Source organism: Gavialis gangeticus, unplaced genomic scaffold, assembly GCF_001723915.1.
Source record: "Gavialis gangeticus isolate Ggan-Ray unplaced genomic scaffold, GavGan_comp1, whole genome shotgun sequence".
In the NCBI taxonomy this organism is placed as follows: domain Eukaryota; kingdom Metazoa; phylum Chordata; order Crocodylia; family Gavialidae; genus Gavialis; species Gavialis gangeticus.
In genome coordinates this window covers 137,473,343-137,487,084 of record NW_017729032.1, presented here as the reverse complement: position 1 = coordinate 137,487,084, position 13,742 = coordinate 137,473,343, and the positions used below count along the sequence as shown (strand labels likewise).

Below are 13,742 nucleotides of genomic sequence, written 5' to 3'. Positions count from 1 at the left end.
AAAAAAAAAAAAAAAAAAAAAAAAAAAAAAAAAAAGTACACTGTCATCCATGTCCTTTATCCTTTGTTTCTTTTGGAATGGAACAAGTAACTTTATTTTTCCTTTTAAAAAAATTGATTCATTTTAAACGTCAGATTCCTATGAGGTTTTTTTTGCTGCAAATATGAATTAAAAGAAAAACCAAAAACGAAATAGGTAGCATAGGGGTACTTGACCACAGTTTTACGCTCATTCTACCTTTTTACCCATATGTACCTTGTTTTATTTGAAAAGTAGAACTTAAAAGGTCTCAGATTTCTGATTATTATTGTGTATACTATAGTACTATATAATTAATTTATTGAAAGCTGAAAAATATCTGTATAAAAAGCAACATGCCAACTAAATGTGGTTTTTAATGACCAGAATAACAAACCATCTCAAAGTTGTGAGTTAATCAATATGACTGTGTCCTTTTATGTCAGTGGTACACAACTGCCATTAATTCTTTATAGAGAAGAAAACATCAGATAGGTAAGCTGAGTTCTTTAAGATGTCTCGCTTCATACTAAAATCCTGTATTTTAAGGTAGACATTGGCTTGGTCTTTTTGGGCAGCTCGTGCCTCAAACAGGCATTCATTCTGCATAAGAGAAAGGAAGGAATATGGTATTTTTTTTGCCATCTTTCTCTCCCAAATTTTATGCCTTGGGAATGGTAGATTTCTTAGCAACTGAAACAAGTCAGATAGTTATCCGTTATGCATTTGTTTCTTTTGAGACTTATCCTTTGTACAAGATAGTCACTAGAAATTCTAGCTGTGTAATGGCTGGAAATAGCTTGCATTGGAGATCTTCAGTTTATTTGGAAGCTGTTGTCTGTACTTTTTCATTCAAGGGCTGACACCTTGCTTATAGTGTAAACTGGTGAGGATCAGAAACCTTAAATATTTTTGTCAGAAAAGTTAGGAGGCATTTTCATTGTTTCTTTCCTCATGTTCTGACCAGCTCTAATTCACCTGCTTAATGGTTTAAATACCAGTAGTTGGACAACTGCATGAAAATAATATAGTATTTGGTTGGAAAATGCTCCTTTTGTTTTCTCTTTCTTTATGTAATAATGTGCAATTGTCGTTAACATAATTATCTATAAAATAATTATACTTTGTTTTCATTAAAGCTCGATCTGAAGGCAAAATTATCTCTTTATTAAAAACAGCAATTTGATTTTTGGTGGCCATATTCATTGACTTTCTTTCATTTTTTCTTTTCAGAGTGAAGGAGTTACTTTTATCACCTCAAAAAAAAAATCAGAATACAACATTCAAAGAAGCTGCTCGGCCTATGTTTTCTAAAATCTGAAGCTGCTTAAGGTTTACTTTTGTTTTATTTTTTTTGTTGGTCCGGGCGATTACTTAACTTTCAAACTGCTATGTACTATACTGGACAACAAATCTGCAAGGAAGGGAAAGCAACCTGCCTCACATTTCTTGTCATTGGCATCTACATTGTACTGCTGTTTTGACAGACATTGAAGATGTTCTTTAAAATTCGGAACTTTTCTGCCGGCCTGTTTAACTTATGGCCAATGCCTTCATTTCCTTTTTCTGCAAAGATGAACTGTATTTATTCTTCAGCATGCTAGGGGATTCTGTAACACCTGCTAAAACAGTAAAATCTGGTATTTACTGGCATAATTTCAAGCCTACCACAGTACTACCTCAGTTCAAAGTAAAGCCGGATTTGTATTGTTGGTGTACAACAGGACCTCCTTTATCTCTATGCTGAGTATCTCTCAAGAACAGTCATCAGCCTTATTGAACTTTTAAAGTACACAGCTGCTGGTTGGTTCTCATCACTAGCTGCAGTGTTTACTTATCAGACAAAGCTCTATGTGGGCACTGAAAAGTCTAAAATGAGATAAAACTTTGTGGATTGGACTTTGAAGGATTCAGAATAGTTATAAAATGTGTAACTGAAGCAACATAAGTTAAAATTGTCTAACTGTATTGGGGGTATCTCTCTTTATCTTTAACACACTTGTTTAATCCTCTCTATGTAGGTGTTTATGTAGGTACTTTAAATTGCAAAAGCCTTTTCTCCTATTTATAAGCTCATGTTTGTCAGCTAACCTTGTTCTTAGCTGCATTTCTCATAACCAAAAATTGACATAGGCATGCTAGGAATGCAAGGATGATAATGGGTATTGGGCAGATTGAAATGTTAATTTAAAAACCATATTATCATGCTGTTGGGAAGTCCTAATATTTGACTTGAAAAGTGGCATTGCAACTGAAGGTGTCATTGAAGGGAAAAAGAGTTTTAGTCATTCATCCAGAGTTCTTTACAAGAGTACCTGTTTTTACATTTTCAGTATTCTGAAAATACCAGTGATGATGTGACAGTGTCACAGCTATCACATACAACTGTTGCACCAGACTAGCAGAATGTTATGTCACCTTGTTGCTCCTTTGATGAATTTATTGAACACTATATAAAATTTTAAAGGTACCTTCCCAGTGCCTGCTCTGATAGTCATGTAAGTATTACACTAAGTTATTTGAGTTGTGTGAGATTTTTTGAAAATTCTTTGTGTGAGATGGAGAATTTATACATCACTATAAACACAATGCATTATATACATATTTTTGAGGAAGACTAGAATCAATGTCTTACAACTGTAACTAATGGCAATGCAAAGTCTTCCTGCTTACGTGCTGAACTTTTAAAACAGAGGATTGTATTACAAGACAAAGATGAATGTAAACAAATTCCTTCCACACCCTGTAACATTTCCTTTCTGTATAATTTTCTGGGGTCTCACAACACAGCAGTATACAAACTGCACAATATTTAGTCTAAAATCAATTTAAATGTCTAACTTCTCATCTTAAAATAATCCCAACCTGTAAAATGTTCTAAGATATGACTCTTTCAATTTTGGTACGAAAACAAAATGGTTGTTGACATTTCCTGTCCGAACCTCGCACCTAACTATAGCACTGAACATGGTACCTGCTGAATACAATATTTTAACTTCTATTTTGAAGTAGCCCTCTCTTTACCAAGTGTAAATCATGCCACTATAAAAATGGTTTATAGTCACATAGCAACTTCAAAACCAAGAAACTTGATAATGTACTCAATTTTCCTCTATTCTGTATATTTCACAAAAGGCATATGCAATATTTACATTCTTAATTTAGTTTACAGAATGGAACCAAAATGTATAAATGTTATGTTTGCTAAAACTTCACAATGTATATTGGGTCTTTGTACATTTTTGCCTGACTTACCTTAAATTTAAAATATTTTTTGCTATATAATCTTAACAGTTATTAAGCAGTGTTTTCTTTTTGGGTACGTATTGTTTCTGGATATCAAGATGTTAAATATATTTCCTGCTATTGTGATATGACAAGAGACTTAACTTATCTTGCTGTGTCTTCCAATGTACACGCTGTATATAAGGATAAATGTGATGCTGCTGGAGACGAGAATAAATGGAACTAGAGTAGTGTATTGTATTTAGTCTGTATTGATCATGGATGCTCTCCTTAATAGCCATATGCAATAAAATACATTATTTATGAAAGGAATAAAGTCTTAAAGGCCTGCTTTCTATAGGATTTTTTGTGGGGGAGGGAGGGAAGTTTGGTTCGTTAGTGAAATGAACTTGCTTTTATTCTTGCTCCTTTAACATGAAACACAGTTCATATGAATTAATCTTTTTGTTCACTTATTCCCTTCCTGTGCATTAATGCCATAATGATGGGCATGTCTACACGTTGTGCTATATGGCCTGGTACGGCAAGGTAGCAAGCATGTGGGTCTATACATGATTGGCAGCTACATCACCTCAGTGACATACACCCCTATTTTAGCACACCACTACAGTGATGTAGCAGCATAATCCAACCATGTGCCACGTGCATGGTGCAGTATGGGCAAATACTGAGTCAAGCTTTTGTACTTCTAAAAGGAAATACTTAAGCACAGCACCATATCAATGTCACCATACGGTGATGTGTAGATGCACGCAGTGAAAACAAAATCTCTAGCAACTAACCTGCAGCACAATTTTTTGAATTATACAACTTTCCTTTCAACTTTTTAATACTTCAGTGGGGCATCTTTGGCCTATAGCAGGGGTATAAGAGGCATAATTTGGACCTTAGCTTTTAACTTTAGAGTACCTGAGCAGTCTACATATACTCAAAGAGCCTGAACCACCTGGGAGGTGGTAGAGCATGTGAGCTCCTGAACATCTTTCTTTTTAAGAACAGATATAGGGCTTGGTATCACCTACTTTACATTTTTGTAGTCATCTACAGCAGGGGTCAATAACTTGCAGGCTGAGAGCCGGAAATGGCCCATGAAGAGGCTTGATCCAGTGGGAAGCAGCTCGGGAAATCAGTGTACACTATCAAATTTCCTCCATGCCTGCCATGTTCAGTGTTTTCTCTCTGCTGCAGCAGAGAAGGCACCCCCAGGATCGCTTTCAATCGATTCCCTTCACAGCATCTGTTGACTGCTAGGGGATACAGGATTGCTGCTGACAGCGAGAGCTGGGTGACAACCAGCAGTACACAGTGGTAAAAGTTGCCAACCCGTGATCTACAGCCACCCAAATTGCCTGTAAAACATCCAGAGCTAGTCTGTATTTTCTGGCATGTGTTCAGTGGCTTGGGAGTACAGAAATGCCTCAGGAGCCCTCCAGTTAGTGCTGGCTCACCTTCCGTTATCTTCTTCAGAGAGATGCCGGCAAATTTTAAGGGGATTTAATTCCTTTTATGCTATGCTATGATCAGAAGGGAGTGGTGTCCCTGCTTTGTCCCAGGGCAAGAAGTGAAACTGCAAATCGCACTTTTTATGAGTACGTGAGTGTTCGGGAAGACTCGAACCTGTGCAAGATGCTGTCTGACCCATAAACAACAAAGGATTTGTAGTAAGGTGTTCTTGGTCGTCTTGTGTACAACAGTGCACCAACCAAGATCAGGGCCTTAATCTGTGAGATGCTCTGCAAACATCTACTGTGAGACAGACAGGGTCCTAAAACTCCCAGCCATATAAGCACCAATTTCTGAGAGCCTTTGCCTAGACTACAAAAATAATAGATCAAGCTATCTGCTTTAAAAGAAAGAGTAGCACTCTAGCTTTTACCCAGCAAAAAAAAACTTTTCTTGACATCAATTCCTAGAAACCTTTGATTTCCCAAAGCCCATAGGTAAATCATATTTCACTTTTACTGGCCCAAGTGGTACTTACACAGCTGAGTAATAGCAGGTTTTGGCAGTTAGTTACACAAGTTTTGGATTCCACTTAGTGGTGCAAGCCCTGTATTTCCCTTCTGAGCATGCTCAATAGATTGCATTATGCCTGCATAGGTGCCAAAGGGGAAGAGAATTGCATAACACCCTGCAAGTCACAGGAAAGCCTTGGTGGAGAAGGACCCTTGAGGCTAGGCAGCCAAGAGGAGTAGATGCATAGGCCAGGAGGAGGTTGAAAAAACCAGAGTGTGTGCGATTTTGTGAGATGGATACTGTCGTGGATTGTGTCCAGGAGCCATGCTCCCAAAAAGTTATTTATGCGCTGATTATTAAATGCAAGGTTTGGTGGACTAGCTTCAAATGGAGGGTTTCAGAGGGGTCTTGGCAATGCTTATCTCCAGATTTGGTGGTTAGATTACTTTTTCCTGGGAAGAGGGAAATGTCAATTTATAATGCCCTTTAGGGGTGGGGCACCATCTCTCACTATCTAGGTAATTGTGCTAAAAGATAGGAGGGGGGCTTTTCTCCATTTTATTTCTGGCAAGTATGCATGCAGGGTGATCCTGTTCTGCCCCAGTTAGAAATAGATTCCAAACTGTGTGCAAGTGCCAAAAATTGCCCTAACACAAGTACCAGTTTGGCATGCAAATGTAACATAAGTTTTAGTCCTTAACAAATAAGTGGACCTTTGAATATGCCCTAAAAGTTATCAAGTGCAGGCTATGTCATATTACAAGTGAAGGTTGTTTCCAAAACCTGAACATAGAATGCTACTGATAACTCTCACTCTTAGAGGAGACTCCAGCTTGAGCTTCTCTGCTTATTGCAACTGTGGCCTTGAGGAGAGAGATGCTTTTTTCAAGTAAGCAATCACAAGACATTCAGCATTTTGTAGGTATTAAGAAAAGGACTTTAAGCTCTACATGGAAACCAGTAGACTGCCAGTGTAGATTTTGGAGTACTTGTGTCACATCTTCTTGATGAGATTAACCACTCACTAACAGACCCACCTCTTAAATTTTGCAGTTGGCTTTGTTTCTCCACCATCTTAAGTTTTGCAGTTGGCTTAAAATATAGCTTTTCATATAGCATATTACAGCAACCCAGTCTTCAGATGAGGAAGACATGGATCATGGTAGCAAGATCAGCTAAAAATGGTCATGCTCTCTTACCAAAGCAGAAGTGGAAAAAGTATTCCTGGACACTACTGCTGGCTATGTAGCAGCAATTTGAATTTAATTGGGCACATCTACACATGACGCTATGTCTCTGTAGCAGTGCAATATGGTGACATAACATTGGCAAGCACAGACTGTGATGACACAGCTATGTCGCCATAGTGATGTGCTCCCTCATTATAGTATGTTGCTACGGCAACATAGCGGCTAAAAATAACCATGCACGGCTGGAACAGCACAGTAATGGTTGTTACCATGCCATCATTTAGTACTTCCTAAAATAATTGATGTATATAAACCTGACCTGATGTTGTATATAAACCTAAAGGAAGTACTAAATGATGGTGCAGTAACAACGGCGCCATAAGGGCACATGTAGACACAGCCAGTGTAAGCCTATATTTTGGATACAGATCAGAAATAGCAGGTAAAAATCTCCAAAAGATATTCTGTGAAAATTTCAATTTTGTTTCCTCCTTACTAACTGAATCACCTTCAGTCTTCAATGCATGGAGCTTTGGCTAGCTAGTGCTCAATGGTGCTTTGAAAACCAGAAAATGCTGGACCATCCATTTAGCTACCCTGATAGAGTCAGGTGAGACACAGAGTACCAGATGACAAGACTTGCAGCTGATCCTACTTGATAATCTTTCTAACCGTGTCAGGTATCTGTGGAATGTAAAACTCATCTAAGCTGCATCCTTGAAAAGAAAAAGTAAATGAACTACTTCATTCTCTGGGAATGCTCAGTGAGGAAGTATCAGAGCTGTCAAAGGCCATGCCCATTCCTTTCTTCAGGCTACAGGTGAGTGAACAATGCTTCATGGCAGTTAGCTTTCAAAGAATCAGACTGATATTATCAGCGTAGGCATCCAGGACTGTCTGGACAATGGAGGTCAACAAAATCACTAGTCATTTCTGAAATGTGGATCCCTGTTTCTTTGTTTATTTTGCTTTGTTTGTTTTGCTATAATTACACCTACTCATTGCTTTGAATGTTTGAAATATTTTACAATGCATGTTTAATCTTAATATAGAAACATACTGAGTTTAAAGATGCATTTTAAAAAGTTTAAAGTGTTCAGAGCAACGAGTAGGTGTAATTGCAACAGTAAAAAAAAGAAATATTAAACTGAGTTATGTCTATTAAATGTGGACTTTTAGAGAGCCAGCCAAAAATATTGGCTCTTGTATGGCAAAAGAGAGACTAAACATCAGGCTATATTTACATATTTTAAGTTGGGCAGAGAGAAAGGATTGGAACACACACCTTTAAAAAAATCCATAATACAAATATCAGGAACTCTGGACAAAGGAAAATTATTTTAGTAGCATAAGTCTCACTTTCGGTGCAAGTGTGAACCATATGGACTACAGATAAACTGGAGAAATGAAACCCACCTGCTAGGGTACTATATGATTCCACCGGAAGCCTCACTCCTGAGACTTCAGTTGCCTCACTTAAAATAAATGATCTTAAACATTAGATAAAAATCCTGTTTCAAAATCTAAACCAAGCCTTCAAAGCCACTAGAACTACCACTTCCTTGTGCATCCGTTAACTTAGGCAATTCAGCTGCTGAAGCAAACATCCAGTCCTACAGTTCTTGCTTTGCCAAGCTTGTCATTGGATGGCATCCTGCACTCCTTATTTGGGCAATCTGGTTATCTAGCTTTTCATAAAAGAGTGTAATTAAAGCCATCCCTAACAGCAATATCAGTTTTAAAAGAATGCACATCAAGGGATAACATTTGATACACTCCAAATTGAGAATATTTTTACTTATGGAGTTTGACATTAAATCAGAGTTTATGTTAAACTTTCTCCTAATCCTTCTAATTCCTTTTTTAAAATAATTTCCCCCCTAGTGCTGTACTGGCTCTCTTGACAATATTTGAACTGAATGATGATGGAAAAGACTCCTAGACATTATCTGGGATGCCTTTAAGGCATACATTAAAGGTATGGTAATGTAACACACTACATGATCTGAAAAATCATATTTGACAGAGCAGATAATATTTGAAAAGAAATTAAAGTCTCTATCATATCAATTTCTAACTGACTGTTAACCTGGCTTAGAAGTTGATATTGAAGAGAATGAAATTCAGTTAGCTTGCTTACACCCAACTAAAGCACAGTTCTGTGTTCAGCAATGCTTGGAAGCATTTGATTATATAAGCAAGTAACTGTTAGCCAAATAAGGGTGACATGACTATACTTTTAATTCAGCAGCAGCAAATATAACAAAAAACAAAATGAAGCAAACTCTTAATAACCTTTTATCAGGTTTATATATAACATCAACTCCTATCACAAAATCCCAACAGAGTGCATAAGCAAATAACAGAAAAAAACTGAAATTTCAGTTCACAGGAGAAGAATAGCATGGATGACACCGAAATTCACGGTGGGGACTTCTGATAGCTTGTCTCTAGTTTCCACTGGTCTTAGTGGAGGAATTTTACAAAAGCTTGAGAAAGGCCTCTCTCACTGAATTTTCCAGATGTTTCATCATTTTGTTGGATAAAGCAAACTTCCAAGATACAAGTACTGCTATCCTGAAAACAGGCAGGAACTAGTGGTTGGCAAATATACTGCCCAGTTCTTGTTAGTTTAGCCTGTAATGCTACGGTTCTTGCCATTCTTTTGTCACTGATCTCTGACAGTTGTTCACAGCAAACAGTTGCAAATCAACAGACAGCAAATCAGAAAAACTCGAAATATCATTCACTGCTGCCAAATGATCATTCTACAGGGCCAGCATGTCAGCTGGTGAAAATCAGGCTAGCCTTTCTGAGGGCCCCTGAGATTCTTGCTGATTTACTGTGAATGAGGTTTTGACCTAAATGAAGTATTTTTTTTTGATGCTTAGGTGCTTAAAAGGCTTTTAAATGGGTACTACATTATCTTTGTGCAGTAGTAGAGAAAATTAACTTCAGCCAGTGACATACTGTGAAAAACTATTCTTTCACTCAGTAGAAACATCCTTCTAAATGAGGTATAGTGGTTGCATCTACACGTGCAATTAATTCAAAGCAATAAACTACAGTGTGTATTGCACTGGAGTTTATTGCTCCTGGGCGCACTGTATGACTGAGCGCCCAGGACCACAGCCTGTCTGTGCACCCTGGCTGGCAGGGGGCCCAGGGAGTCAGCTTGCCATCCTGGGCCTGCTCTGACCAGGCTCAACATGCTGTGGAGGGGCTGGCTGGGGCACAAGGGTGCTCCAGTGTGGGGCTAGCTGGCAGGCAGCCCCTGCACTGAAGCACTGTCATGCCCCAGCCAGGTGCGTCAGCAGCTACATATGTGGTGCTGTAGAGTAAAAGCCTCTGCTGCAGATTTTATTAGTTTACTCCAGCCTAATAACCTGGCATGTGTAGATCTGTGCAGCTAATTAGTCTACTCCGCAGAAAACATCTCATGTTAAACTCACCCACTGAGAACCTTTCACACTAAGGGACCAAGGCTGCCCATTGCCCCCAAGGCTCTACTGTTCTTAGATGTTATTTTGGTATAGTGAAAGAAGCAAACTGTTCTGTTCAATGTGTCTGTGCAACAGTAGAGGAATTGCTACATAAAGCTGGGTAAAGCTGCAGTAGTACTTTTAGCTAATGACTCAGTAAAGTAATCTGCTATTAAGTTCAGTCATGGATGGGTGAATGTTCCCCAAGGAACTTAAATATGTAGCGGTTCAAATTTCATCTAAGTTATCTAAAATGGAAATCCTGAAACTAGTCTACCTTCTTTGAATTTCAGAATAAAAATATGGAATAATCTCCATTTATCTCTGCCTGATTGGATTAATTAGCCAACATAAACATCCCATACTTGGGTCATCTTCAACTATCAATATTTACTGGTCATTGTTCTAATGTGGTTCAGGAAGTAGCTGGACAATATCTATACTTCATTTATAGGCAAACAAACCCACACATTGTCTATTTTAAACATGTAAGAGCAAGTGGGAATTCAGTTGCTCTCGCAAGAAATGTTGTAATTGGGCAGTTGAAATCGGGTGCAGTTGAGAACAGCTGTACTTCAAAGGAATACAAGGTATTGGCATTTTCACTTGGGAAAATGTTCAGGCATTTTTTATTGTGGAATGAATATCTTTGTTGTGAACTATGCAAAGAGCATCCCACAGCCTTCATTCCTCATGGCCCATCCCACAGGACTGGAGATCAGTGGTAATGTTCAGGAATCACAGAAATTGCATCTATTGTTGAATTTGCCTTCAGCTCTCCTCCACCATAGAACAATCAACACTAATAGCGACTACTAGCCTTGGTACTTCTATCATTTGAGTATGGTGATTTATTTTTCTTCAGCATAAACAAGGCTTAAGAGAAAGCTTGACAGAACAGTGCCTTGCCAGTAGGAGGCTGTTGTTGAAGATCTCTCCACTGTTAAGAAAATTTGGTTAAACTAGCCAGTTCCTGTCTTCTCCACAGTTACAGAAACTCTTTGTTTCTGAAGATTCTGCAAAGTGCCTCATTACACTTGATCTCACACCTGAAATCCAAGTAAGTCAAGGCAGGTCCATTTGGGCAGATGTCATGTATTTGTCAGGTCCATTTGTCATGCCTGTCATGTCATAGATTGTCATGTATTTTGAATGCTAGTCTTCACCAGTCATGTCATAACTAATATACTGGTTTTCTCTCCCTGACACAAAAGTTCCTCAGGGGGGAAAAGCCATGCTGTGTACCTGAAGGAACACAATGGTGTAAAACAGACCCTTAAGTTTTGGCAACGAGAGATTTTGGATCATCCCTCAGAATCTGAATGGCTTATTGCTGCACTTCTGTCAGTATATTCATGCATGTGGTCATCAGCAGGGATCCTGGTTTTCTCTGATTTAAAAAAAATCCCCAATTTTCAGGTATAAAAAATTACCCCAGATCCACACTTTTCCATGATTAAAATGAAACACCACAATATATACACAGGAGACCCTTGCCATTCACGGGGGATACATTCTAGAGATCCTCATGAATGGGGAAATCCACGAATACTGTAGTGCATTCATGAACCTCGTCTGCATTCATGCATGCCCCCGGTGGCTGGGGGGCACGGCTGTACTGGTGGCGGTGGGAGTGTGGTGGCGGCAGCAAGCACAGAGCTCCCACAGATGCCGCCGGCGCTTTAACAAAGTGTCATCACGTTGCACCGTGAATATTGGAAACCGTGAATGTGAGGGTTTCCTGTAGTGGTGATTCATTTTAATCATGGGAAACTATGGATTTTTAGGTTATTTCTTGAAATCTGAAAATTGGGGATTTTTTTTATCAGAGACAACCAGGATTCCTGGTCATCAGTGTATTAAGCAAGAGGCAAGGATTTCTTAGGGTGATATCTTTTATTGGCCCGACTATATTCAGTTCATTTGACTAGGGCTTTGTATTGCATGTGGTTGAGAGCATTCTGTAAAGCTCCTTTTGAACTCCTGTTTTACTACATTAATTTGCAGGGTAGTTCTGTCATCTGTACAGTTTGAGGGAAGAAAAGGGCAACTTTTCTACATCTCCCTTCATATTTCTCATTTTTCATAAAGCTTTCATTCGTGGAATAAAAAACAGCTCCAAAGAGAAGGGCATGCGTCGCTATACAAGAAACCCCCGTAGCCTTTACTTTGGTGGCTAGAGCAGCACAATATAAACAAGCCCTGGGCTGTCCAGCCACTGCGACTCAGAGCTAATGGGATGCATCATCTGTTTGTTTCAGTTCAAGCTGCTTGCTCTCAAATGAACTGTGGTAGTAGGGTTTGTCACAAAACATCAAACTCAACCTAGGCTGATTCTTTCTGCCATTGTGCGCTACCTATTGAAAGGGCAAGAAAGGAATCCTTGAGGTATTTCAGTGCATTCCTCAAAGAAAACTGGGAAAGTAAACCAGCCACTTACAGTTCTCCTCTCACAGAGAGAAAAGGCAAGGCTAGGTATATAGCTTCCCCTGCTGTGTGTGGCTCCAAGGCAGGTCATTTGCTGATAATGTGTCGCACAGCAATCATTCAGATTGTGTCTGCCTCATTTACAGCCCTAAAGAGGCTTTATCAATTGCTTTGCTGTGCTTTCTAGGATCCCCTCTTGATTTCAATTTATACCTCCTTGGCAAGAAGCCAATGTTTCTGTTTACCTCTTCAAAGAAGCTTCATTAATCTGTTTTTCCTTTTTTTCTACTTTATTTGTGCGTTGTTTACCCCGTGTAAGTAATTTTGCTTTCCTAATACACTGGGGAGGTGCTGCTTTTACTGCTAATATACTGGTGGCTTTGTGATTGTTTGCAACATGCTGGTTGTGGTTTTAGGAGTCAGTCGACCAAATGTTGCTCATAGTTATTTTTATGCAACCTCACTGAAGTTAACAGAGTTGCATGGTTGTAACTGAGGACAGTATTAAACCCACTATATTAAACTGTTCTCTCAAGCTTTCTCCTAGCCTTGTTTACACGGGCAAATTAGTATCTGATATTTAGAAACTGCCAGTAATGGCGAACCTTCAAAAGGGCCAGCCAGTAGCTTAGGCTGGACTTTACGTAGGGTCATGATAATAAGATAACCCGGGCAGCTTTGGACTTAGTGGTAGAAAACGCTGTCTATTCTCATACTTATGCTTTCTCTATAACCAGTGAAGCTGCTCTATTGGAGAATTGCAGGTCTGATTTCTGTTGGCATAGATAAGGCCTCAAAGGCTAATCAAATGAAAGAGGGAGATATTGTAGAGCAGTTTGCAGTATTGTCCCCTGTCATTTTACATTTTCCCCTTGCAGAGCACAGAACTGACACATTTGTTAATGATGAGATGGGAATTAAAAAAATAAAAGGAGTCTCTGTCTTTTTCTACATGCACAGGTACATGCATGCGCATGCACACAAATATACTCCCCCCGGCACCCAACCCCTGGGGTTAAATTGCTCTGTGATTAGTCTGTAGATTCCCAGATGAGATTTAAAACATGAATATCATAAGAACTGAATCTGCCTTCAGTGAGTATTTAGTTTGTTTTGGAGCAGGGAATAGTAGCTTATGCAGTGTGCAATCTATTCAAAAGCAACCTGTAGCTCCCTCTTTTTGGTGAGTCACTCATGTTGGTAGGGATCTATGAGGCCAGATGGCCAGTATATTGTGGAGGCTTACTGCAGCTTTCATTTGATCATTTAAGAAGAATAGCTTCATATACAGGAAGAGGTGCAGCACATGGGATTCCATCCCTACATCCCAGTGCTTAAGTTGTTCTACAAACTGTCATCTTGGGAAGAAATTGCTTTATTTTTGCAAATTCTTTCAAAATCAGAATGGGAAATGGATCTCAGA

The 13,742-nt window shown here is 39.0% G+C and overlaps 1 protein-coding gene across 1 annotated transcript in view; it reads left to right on the top strand.

Annotated features, from left to right (window-relative positions):
• The window catches only part of IRS2 (insulin receptor substrate 2), a 29,228-nt gene extending 25,652 nt beyond the window's left edge, over positions 1-3,576 (top strand). The window contains exon 2 of the mRNA XM_019525256.1: positions 1,252-3,576. Within this exon, the coding sequence (XP_019380801.1) occupies positions 1,252-1,256 (5 nt within the window). The 3' untranslated portion in view covers positions 1,257-3,576. The remainder of the gene's footprint in view (positions 1-1,251) is intronic.
• Positions 3,577-13,742: the final 10,166 nt, after the last annotated feature.